We start from the raw sequence: 11,363 nt of genomic DNA on the forward strand, positions 1-11,363 counted from the left end.
CAGGACTTGACTTGGGTCTGCCTCCCCGCCGAGACTTGACTTGGGGCCGCCCGCCCGCCGAGACTTGACTTGCGGGTGCCCGCCCGCCGGGACTTGACTTGGGGCCGCCCGCCCGCCGGGACTTGACTTTGGGCCGCCCGCCCGCCGGAACTTGACTTGGGGCTGCCCGCCCGCAGAGACTTGACTTGGGGCCGCCCGCCCGCCGGGAATTTACTTAGGGCCGCCCGCCCGCCGGGACTTGACTTTGGGCCGCCCGCCCGCCGGAACTTGACTTGGGGCCGTCTGCCCGACGGGACTTGACTTGGGGCCGCCCCCCCGCCAGGACTTGACTTGGGGCCACCTCCCTGCCGGGACTTGACTTGGGGCAGCCCGCCCGCCAGGACTTGACTTGCGGGTGCCCGCCCGACAGGACTTGACTTGGGTCCGCCTCCCCGCCGAGACTTGACTTGGGGCCGCCCGTCCGCCGGGATTTGACTTGGGGCCGCCCGCCCGCAGGGACTTGACTTGGGGCCGCCCGCCCGCCGGGACTTGACTTTGGGCCGCCCGCCAGCCGGGACTTGACTTGGGGCCGCCCGCCCGCCGGGACTTGACTTGGGGCCGCCCGCCAACCGGGACTTGACTTGGGGCCGCCCTCCCGCCGGGACTTGACTTGGGGCCGCCTCCCCGCAGAGACTTGACTTGGGGCCGCCTCCCCGCAGAGACTTGACTTGGGGCCGCCCGTCCGCCGGGACTTGACTTGGGGCCGCCCGTCCGCCGGGACTTGACTTGGGGCCGCCCGCCCGCCGGGACTTGACTTGGGGCCGCCCGCCAGCCGGGACTTGACTTGGGGCCGCCCCGCCCGCCGGGACTTGACTTGGGACCGCCCGCCAGCCGGGACTTGACTTGGGGCCGCCCGCCCACCGGGACTTGACTTGGAGCCGCCCGCCCGCCGGGAATTTACTTAGGGCCGTCTGCCCGCCGGGACTTGACTTGGGGCCACCCGCCCGCTGGGACATGACTTGTGGCTGCCTCCCCACCGGGAGTAGACTTGGGGCCGCCTCCCTGCCGGGACTTGACTTGCGGCGGCCTGCCCGCCGGGACTTGACTTGCGGCCGCCCGCCCGCCGAGACTTGACTTTGGGCCGCCCGCCCGCCGGAACTTGACTTGGGGCCGTCTGCCCGACGGGACTTGACTTGGGGCCGCCCCCCCGCCAGGACTTGACTTGGGGCCACCTCCCTGCCGGGACTTGACTTGGGGCAGCCCGCCCGCCGGGACTTGACTTGCGGCTGCCCGCCCGCCGGGACTTGACTTGGGGCCGCCCGCCAGCCGGGACTTGACTTGGGGCCGCCCGCCCGCCGGGACTTGACTTGGGGCCGCCCCCGGGACTTCAGTTGGGGCCGCCCGTCCGCCGGGACTTGACTTGGGGCCGCCCCCCCGCCGGGACTTGACTTGGGGCCGCCTCCCCGCCGGGACTTGACTTGGGGCAGCCCGCCCGCCAGGACTTGACTTGCGGGTGCCCGCCCGACAGGACTTGACTTGGGTCCGCCTCCCCGCCGAGACTTGACTTGGGGCCGCCCGTCCGCCGGGATTTGACTTGGGGCCGCCCGCCCACCGGGACTTGACTTGGAGCCGCCCGCCCGCCGGGAATTTACTTAGGGCCGTCTGCCCGCCGGGACTTGACTTGGGGCCACCCGCCCGCTGGGACATGACTTGTGGCTGCCTCCCCACCGGGAGTAGACTTGGGGCCGCCTCCCTGCCGGGACTTGACTTGCGGCGGCCTGCCCGCCGGGACTTGACTTGCGGCCGCCCGCCCGCCGAGACTTGACTTTGGGCCGCCCGCCCGCCGGAACTTGACTTGGGGCCGTCTGCCCGACGGGACTTGACTTGGGGCCGCCCCCCCGCCAGGACTTGACTTGGGGCCACCTCCCTGCCGGGACTTGACTTGGGGCAGCCCGCCCGCCGGGACTTGACTTGCGGCTGCCCGCCCGCCGGGACTTGACTTGGGGCCGCCCGCCAGCCGGGACTTGACTTGGGGCCGCCCGCCCGCCGGGACTTGACTTGGGGCCGCCCCCGGGACTTCAGTTGGGGCCGCCCGTCCGCCGGGACTTGACTTGGGGCCGCCCCCCCGCCGGGACTTGACTTGGGGCCGCCTCCCCGCCGGGACTTGACTTGGGGCAGCCCGCCCGCCAGGACTTGACTTGCGGGTGCCCGCCCGACAGGACTTGACTTGGGTCCGCCTCCCCGCCGAGACTTGACTTGGGGCCGCCCGTCCGCCGGGATTTGACTTGGGGCCGCCCGCCCGCCGGGACTTGACTTGGGGGCCGCCCGCCCGCCGGGACTTGACTTTGGGCCGCCCGCCCGCCGGAACTTGACTTGGGGCCGCCCGCCCGCCGGGACTTGACTTGGGGCCGCCCGCCAGCCGGGACTTGACTTGGGGCCGCCCGCCCGCCGGGACTTGACTTGGGGCCGCCTCCCCGCAGAGACTTGACTTGGGGCCGCCCGTCTGCCGGGACTTGACTTGGGGCCGCACGTCCGCCGGGACTTGACTTTGGGCCACCCGCCCGCCGGGACTTGACTTGGGGCCGCCCGCCCGCCGGGACTTGACTTGGGGCTGACTGCCCGCCGGGAATTGACTTTGGGCCGCCCGCCAGCCGGGACTTGACTTGGGGCCGCCCGCCCGCCGGGACTTGACTTGGGGCCGCCCGCCCGCTGGGACTTGACTTGTGTGAAATAATTGACACGGCCCAATAATAGTGAGCAGTCACTTCTGCTGCAGCCAAAAATGCCGCTGAATCTGCTCCAAGCTCCGCCGGTTCGCCGCCTTGCGTCTCAGGCACCCGCGAATTAGATTGCAGCAGCCTGTCAGAGAATAATTTGGCACATAGTTAGTCAGAAATGAACACTCACCTTCAGGAGACTCAAGTCACGGGACAAAAAATAGGCTGCTCACCAGAAGAGACCCATGGGGGGAATTTCAGGCGGCCTGAAATGATTGCCGTCTGGTTGTGGAAGGGTAGGTAGCCGCACACTAGACTAAATAGTGTAACCCCCACAGACCAGACTGTGGCGGGACCAGCCAGATACTTTCTGCTCAGGAACCACTCTGGGGGAGCGAAGATCTTTGTGCCTGAAACAACAAAGCAAAATCTTTCATAAACTCACAAAATCTTTCAGAAACGTACATATTTTTACTGAAACAAGTTAGATTAGGACTCATGAACACAAATCCAACTCCCCTGCAGGAAGTTTGATCACATGTCCAGATTTCTTGATCTTTGCAGTGTTCAGATACTGGTCTCAATCGTTTAACGGCATTGAACGGCGTTTGTGCCGTTAAAAAATTTTTTGTGCTGTTTTAGTTTCTGAGATATAAATGTTTGCTGTCATCAGATGTCATCATACATGTTGACGTCATCAGTTTGAAGTTGGCCCCCATTTCCACCAGACCAATTGCAATCGTGTGTGTTGCGTTTGTGCTGGTTTGTGCTGTTAAATCTGTCTTTTTGTGCTGCTTCAGTGCAGAGATATTATTTATTTACAAGGTGACGTGACTCCGCCATTAACTTAGCCCCCCATTTGCTTCTGAATCGGCCAGTAGTGTCGTTTAAAAATTCTGTACTGTTGTTTTTCTGAGTTATACCTCTTAGTTTATGCCTTTACATGATTGTGTTTGATGACTCCGCGACAAAGCTGGACATAGACTTAGTCAGCCCCGGTAGCCAGATACTGCATTTCAGGGTCCTGCTGAATAAATTCAGATTCTCAGCGACTAGCAGCCATATGCATTTCATATGTAGCACTTTGTATTCATTTTGTGCTGCTATTTAATAAGGGAGTGCTGAATTTTCACGTGAGCAATGCCATTTCAGAAATGGGGGGGAGCGTTTATATTTGTGAAGTCTATACGTGTGCATTAACTATACACACACACACACATATAGTCAAGCCCAGAATCATTCATACACCTGGCAAATTTTGACTTTAAGTTACTTTTACATTTACAGGATTTGGCAGACGCCCTTAGCCAGAGCGACTTACATAAGTGCTTACATACTTACATAAGTGCTTGAGACTCTGCGATGAATTTCCGATGCTAGCTCAATAAGGACCCGAGATATGAATACCATATCTTTGGTATTCAACCAGCAAGTTTTTTCTTGATTGGAAATGACACAGGCGTCTCCCAGAAGACAATAAGACATGTACAAGAGGTATCATTGTGGAAAAAAATATTTCTCAGCTTTTACTTACATTTGAACAAAAAGTGGCATGTCCAGAATTATTCATACCTTTTGCAAACTTGGCTAAAGAGCAGATAAAAATATCAGCGTCTTATTCGCGTTGCGTACCATGTGATAAGAAGGGACCCCGATGGAAAGAAATTACAGATGCGATGACATTTCATACCGCCAAAGATTTGGTGCCCATTTACACTATTGAAAAATATGGGTTTGTCCAGAAGCTAAAAACAATCGACCCCAAATGTGAGCTCCCAAGCTGAAAGTATTATACTGAAGTAGCCCTACCATGTTTATATAGCAGTACAGTGAAAAAAATCACACAGCTGCTAAAGAATGTGCTGTTTTACTCAACTACCTCAGACCTGTGGTCCAGCCGAAACATGCAGCCATACGTGAGTTTGTATGCTAGTCTTTCGTATGCATTAATGAAATGTAAAGAGGGGAAACATTTAGGCATCCTATAAGTAAACAAATGTCTGTGCTGTACAGTGTGTAATTGTAGTTTGCCTTTTTGCTGTACAGAGAATGGTGTAAAGGACCCAAGAATTGACAAGCCACTGGCGTTTCTAAAAAGGTTGTCAGTGCCTTCACATTCATCTGGACAAGAAGAAGAGACATGGCTGTGGTACAAGCCGAGCTCGGCCTCCCCACCCACCAGCTTATCACAGAGGGCCCACCAAGGTGGGCTTCAAGGCAAAGGATGGTAGAGCGAGTTCTGGAAGAGGAAAAAGCCATAGCCCGGATCTTGGGGTCTGAGAAGAAAACCCGGCACCTCATGCCAACATGGCAAGACATAGATATTTTAGAATCAGTAAACAAAGCTGTGAAACCACTCCAAGAATTCACTGAGGCCCAGTCTGGGGAGACTTATGTCAGTGTCTCTTACCTCAAACCGATGCTTCATCTGTTCAGAAGCAGTCTCTTACAGCCAGATGAGGGAGATACTGCACTTACAAAACTAAACAAAAACAACATACTGGAGTACCTTCATAGAAGATGAACTGAGACAGATGAACTCTTGGACATGGCTTCACTAATGGAGCCCAGATTCCGCACGACTTACACTGAACATGACAAGGTGGAACAAATTAAGGAAAGAGCTGTTATGGAGCTGACGTTTCTCCTTGCTGATGAAGCCACACCACAACCTGACCCTGCTTTGCAGGTGCAAGATGAAGAAGCAGAAGAAGAAAGACATTGGCAAGCTTCTTCAAGAAGAAAGTGCCTTCTACCTCCCAGTCCAAGTCAGAAAATGTCAAAAATAAGTTGGCAGCCTATATGCTGTCCCCTGACATAGACCCAGACCGATACAAGTAAAAAAATCAGAGATTTTAGCTTTAGACAATATCGCCCAGCCCAACATACAGACATAGATATTTTTCGCTGTATTTTTACAAAGAAAGTAAAACTTCATTATCGGACATTTTTATTTAACCGCCATGTGCAACAAGTAAGAGGGTCCATGGGAACCAATTTTCCCCTCCAAGTCAGCTGCCTGCCAAAAGCCAGCCAAAGGGAGTAACCCCCCTCCTTCTGGGGGTGTGCCTAAATTCTTGTCTAAACCTGCCCATCTATTCACTTGCAAGGTGTTACCACGAGATAGCGCTTTCTTTACAAAAACACATTTTAGTTGTGGTCACAAGTTTACACACACAGGTACAACAGGTATCAACCAGAATCTTTTGGTAGCCATTAGCAAGCTTCTGGCATAATTCTGGCTGAATATTTGACCACTCTTCTTTGCAGAATTTCTAGTTAAATTAAACTAGCTGGGTTCCTGGCACGGACCCGGCTTTTAAGCATAACCCACACATTTTCAATAGGGTTGAGATCGGGGGTATTTCATAAAGCAGGATTCCTGCTTAGCCGAATAACTTGTTGCAGTTAAGGTAAACTGAAGACACAGCCGAAGTTTTTACAACACCAGAGACAAACAGGGCTAGGTACTTTGCTAGCGCTCATGCCGGTACATACTAATCCAGCGCTATAATATTGTACAGTACATACAAAAACCCCTCGGAAGTGCAAAGCATGTGCTTTCTATCTCTGCCTTCAACCAGACAGGAACTGTTTTGAAGCTTGGAATCTTCATCAGTGACAATTTGTTGTTCTAATATTCATTTATTGTTTTGTATTATTCCTGTAATATAATGTGACTGCGCACTTTATTCATCAACATTTAATCTGTTGCATGTTATAAACTGTAAAAAGGCTAGTATTGTGTCTTTTCTTACAGATTTTTTCAATTGCTAAGACAAAGTAGTATCTAGGGTAGTATCTCTTCACATGCATAATCCATCCTTATCATTTCTCTGGAGAAATATCTTGGCATCCAGCATTCATTGTTTGATCTTGTGTCAATTTGTTTATATTATGTGGCTTTTACCATCTATTTTTAGAAAGGGAAATTACATATTTCAGTTTTGACTGTCTTATTAGCAGTTTTAGGGTCAGTATGTTGGTATGTGCAAAATGGCCTCTGAAAATTTAATGTTGTGAGTGAGGCAGGAATCCATGACTTTTAGTCATTGATTACATTTTGTATAAGCTAATGTTGTGGTGACTGTTTGAAGAGTTTTGAGAAAGCAACTCCAGTACTGCAGTATCTGTCTTAGCAATTGAAAAAAACTGCAGAATTCACACTGCCTTTCCAAACTGATTAGTGTGAGGAGCAGTGACAGACATTCCAGACTGATGGGCCATTGACAGTATGCAAAGGTGTGGTGACTCCAAAGTCACTTCAAAGTTGTAACACTTTAGTAATCAAACCTCACACAATTCTTTGAATGTTTCATTCACCTTTGTGTAGCCAGCCCCAATGTCTATAAGCTTCAGAGCTCAAACGTCTTGACTAGAAATGTTTATGATGTGATTTTTTACGATTTCTCAGCACCACTGAAAATAGGTTTTAACAAAAAGATAGAATAATCACTCTCTAAATGATCTCAGATTATTGGTGCTGAATAAAAGTATTTGTAGCAATTTGGGATAAATGTTTTTTCTAGATAGGTGAAATATTTTAGTTTTTCCAGATTGTTGAAATATAAAAAATCATTTTGGGAACGAAACTGCCAATTGCCAAAAGTCATTTATTGAATCAGTCACTTGTTTGATGAAACTTTAAACCTTGCTCACCTAGTTAGACACAACTTGCAGACTAGTAACTTGGCTTTTGATGAGCCACACCTGTTCCTGATATTTACCTGAGGACAGGTGTGGCTCATCAGAAGCCAGGTAGGATAGAAAACCTGCTGGACAGTAGCCCTCCAGGACCGGAGTTGGAGACCTCTGCACTAAGGAATATGTCTGTTTTATTCAAGCACAATACAGAACCATATGTTTTTTTTTAATTTTCATTTTCCACTCTGTCCACCTTTATTCTCCACAATCAACCTTATTACTTTGTTTAGGCCTGTAATTAGTCTGTTACACACATCTTGGGTCACTCTCCTCTCCCAAAATAACTCTATTGCTTGGACACGCTGCTGCTTTGTACCTGGCTTGGCCTCCTTACGGATGAAGTATTTCATCATGTGCCAAACAAGCTCGACGGGCTTCAAATCTGTTTCATTGTCATATACCACACTGTCCCTCACTGCTCAATATCAGTCTTATTACTTTGTTTAGGCCTATAATTATTGTATTGCACACATGTTGGGTACACCTCAAGTAAAATACAAAATTCTAATTTAATCAAAAAAACACATATTGCTGTAGGCCGTCTTTGACTCACAACAAAAACAATTTCTTAAATTTCACAGGCCATTTATTACAGTGTAGTCAGTTTATTAATGAAATTGGAATTTTGTCTAAACATAAGAAAATTATACTTGCTTAGATTTTCATTTTCTGCAGTGGAGTTACAATACCTGATTTCTGGTAAGTCACTTCAGCTTTCATAATCACTGCTCCCCCTGGTGGATGGATAAATCATTGCAAGTACTTTACACACAGAGAGGTAAGGGGCGGATCATGCCGGCCCCCTTGTCCATTACATCATCGTGGGGGATCTCATTACAGTCAAAGTCCCACCCAGAACCCAGCAGGGGCCAGTCATGGACCAGCCAAGGCCCCATCATGGAAACGGGAAAATTCAAGTGGCTACATCTGTAGACATCGCAACACACAGTGCAGGCAAAATGACAAGAATTTATTATACATTGTTGTACAGTATTAAGTCTACGTCCAGCTTTGTCGCGGAGTCATCAAACGCTCCACCTTCTGGTAACATGAGAAACACGAGCCTGAGCACTATACGGCGATCATGTGACGGCGTAAACTAAGAGGTATAACTCAGAAAAATAACAGCACAGACCATTTTTAAATGGCACAAACTACTGAGACCGGTTCGGAGGCAAATGGGGGGCCAACTTAACAGCAGAATCACGTGACCATGTAAATAAGCAATATCTCTACACTGAAGCAGCACAAAGGATAGTTTTAATGGCATAAACGCAGCACACAGGATTGCAATCGGTCTGGTGGAAATCAGACATAAATGGGGGGCCAACTTCATGCTGATGACGTCACCATGTAAACAGACATTAATATCTCATAAACTAAAGCAGCACAAAAGATAGTTTTAATGGCCCAATCTGGCAGAAGTGCAGCACATATGATTGAGACCAGTTTGGTTGAAATCTGAAACATATGGGGGGCAACTTCATGCAGGTTAATGGTAGGGGAAACACTGCACTGGAAAACACAGCACTGGATTACCCACTACTTGCTATTGAACCAGGGGTTAGTTTGACAGGTTTTAATTAGCCTCTTTCACTGACCTGAATATTGTGTGTAGTGGGAATCTGTCCAGATGTCGCCACAGCCAAAGTCGATGAGCTTGACCTCCAGAGTGTCTGTCCTGATCAAGAGGTTCTCTGACTTCAGGTCTCGATGGAGGACGCCTGAGTCCCGGCAGTGACGTAAGGCGCGGAGGACCTGCACCAGCACGTGCCTGGCAACACCTTCTGACAGGAGCCCTCCTTTGCGTTGGCAAAAGTCAAAGAGATCCTCGCATGGGTCCGGTCTTTCCAGGATCATAATATAATCCTGTGGTCCATCAAACCAGTCGATGAGCTTGAGCACGTTGGCACAGGATGACGTATTGCTAACAAGCTTCATCAGCGCCACCTCCAATGGCATGGGCCCGTCAAGTCCTGGCTATGAATGGGAGGACAGGATATACATATATTTAGAGAGAAATTCTTCCAAATAAACCCAGCTCTATGGCTGAAAACACTTACCAGTTCTAGTTTCTTTTCAGACTTTCTGGCATATTTGATCGCCACCTAAAGGTAAAAAAAATGACAAATTTAGTGTAGGATATATTGAGAAAGCATGGCCTTTTATAGGTGCCTGTAACAGGTGTAATAAAAGGGATCACTATGAGAGATATTACTACGCATGTCGCGACTACACCATTTGGTCACTTACTGGGAAGCCATCTGCCTTGCGAATGCCGGCGAAAACTGCCCCAAAGCCACCCTGTCCAAGTAGATGGCCCTGGAGGTACAGGTCCTCCAGATGTTCTACAACATTAAGCAGGTACACTTCAGAAAAACAGTCCATACAGCATTTTCTACAGGATAACACAGTTGCAGACACTTCACTAATAACTTTAAATAGCATGCATTAATATTTCTTTACCACATGCCTATCCTAAACGTAGCCTTTTAATTCAGTATTATCATTAGTTTGCTTTTTAGATGCTGCAGTCAGAGTAAGCTCGGGTTCTGAATCAAAACAGCTACAGTATTGAATCAATTTGGGCATGTTTGCTTTTCAAACGTTCAGCGACATTTTTTATTAATCAATGAATCAATTGTTGCATTTATTTATTTGTTTAATCTATAAGTCCAGTACACTGTTCGCATCAGCAAGCCTTATGAAAGAGATTTACATGACTTTCTTAGGTGTCATTTTCATTCTCTATCAAAAGACGATCAACTTTAACTTCCAACCTTTGCGGGGAGTTCTGGACCCGACTTCGCTGGTACTCCGGGTTTCCGTGCTCTCTCTCCTTCTTTTCACAGGAGATTCATCAACGGAATCGGAGTGGGAGCGTTTTTTACCCATTATTACTATTAATATGATGTAAGTAATATTATGAGTAATATTATGTTATTAATAATAAGTAATATTATGAGTAATGAGTAATAAAGACAATGAAAGAGTAAAGACGTCCTTCTGAATGCTAAGCAAGATGCAATTAAATGATGCTTTTGTGGCTGACCAGTTACGGTTGGATGGATGAGCATCATTCAAATATTGTTGATTTTAGAACAACAGACGGCATCATGCACGGGGTTACATGGGCTGCAGCCCAGAGGCCCCTCACTCCCCCCGTTGTAAAATTGAAAAATAAATGAGACATTTGAATATATTATTTAGCAATAATATAATTAGTTGTGAATTTGCATATTCTCCCCCTGTCATCGTGGTGTTTCTTCCGGGTTCTCCGGTTTCCCTGTAGTCCAAAAACATGCTGAGGCTAATTGGACTTGCTAAATTGCCCGTAGGAGTGCGTGTGTGAGTGAATGGTGTGTGAGTGTGCCCTGCGATGGGCTGGCCCCATGTCCTGGGTTGTTCCTTGCCTTGTGCCCATTGCTTCCGGGATAGGCTCCGGACCCAGTAGGATAAGCGGTTTGGAAAATGGATGGATGGATGGATGGATGATGGATGGATGGATGGATGGATGGATGGATGGATGGATGGATAATTAGCTGTGAATTTGCATATTGGTGTTTCTTCCGGGTTCCCCGGTTTCCCCGTAGTCCAAAATCATACACGACTATTGAATATGGATGAATTGTTAATTGTTAGTTACCTGTTCTCTAATAAGCTGTGGTTCATTCGTTCCAAAGCTCAAAATATCTCCAACTAGTACATCAGAAATCACGGCGTGACAAGGAATCTCCCATTACGATTAAAACGCAGAAACAACTTCACCGATCACATAGGAAATGCAATCTAAAGTTTCTGGTTCAGTCATAAACAGCGTGACTGGTTTGTGTGAATATTTAATAAAAATGGTTAAGGAGGAAAAAAGCGAACCAGATCACCAGGCAGTCGTATTCAGCTGAATGGAAATACACTCGGCACCGCTTCTTATGATCACGTTTGTCTGGGAGAAATTGATCATTA

General features: G+C 49.1%; 1 protein-coding gene across 1 annotated transcript; it reads right to left on the reverse strand.

Annotated features, from left to right (window-relative positions):
- Positions 1-2,740: 2,740 nt before the first annotated feature.
- Positions 2,741-10,295, reverse strand: LOC125725049 (serine/threonine-protein kinase pim-1-like). Its single transcript, XM_049001597.1, has 6 exons — positions 10,181-10,295; positions 9,654-9,748; positions 9,464-9,508; positions 9,002-9,380; positions 2,930-3,106; positions 2,741-2,838 (listed from the first exon to the last, which is right to left on the reverse strand). Exons 1-6 carry the CDS (start codon positions 10,293-10,295, stop codon positions 2,741-2,743), a joined length of 909 nt encoding a protein of 302 aa, XP_048857554.1.
- Positions 10,296-11,363: the final 1,068 nt, after the last annotated feature.

Source organism: Brienomyrus brachyistius, unplaced genomic scaffold (genome assembly GCF_023856365.1).
Source record: "Brienomyrus brachyistius isolate T26 unplaced genomic scaffold, BBRACH_0.4 scaffold60, whole genome shotgun sequence".
Lineage (NCBI taxonomy): Eukaryota > Metazoa > Chordata > Actinopteri > Osteoglossiformes > Mormyridae > Brienomyrus > Brienomyrus brachyistius.

Excerpts from the sequence above, each read along its gene's own strand:
- LOC125725049 (XM_049001597.1), bottom strand. The coding sequence starts at position 10,295 with ATGGGTAAAAAACGCTCCCACTCCGATTCCGTTGATGAATCTCCTGTG. Across the intron at positions 9,509-9,653 it reads GCAAGGCAGATGGCTTCCCA|GTGGCGATCAAATATGCCAG; the intron begins GTAAGTGACCAA and ends TTTTACCTTTAG. Across the intron at positions 2,839-2,929 it reads CCCCCCATGGGTCTCTTCTG|GCTGCTGCAATCTAATTCGC; the intron begins GTGAGCAGCCTA and ends ATTCTCTGACAG.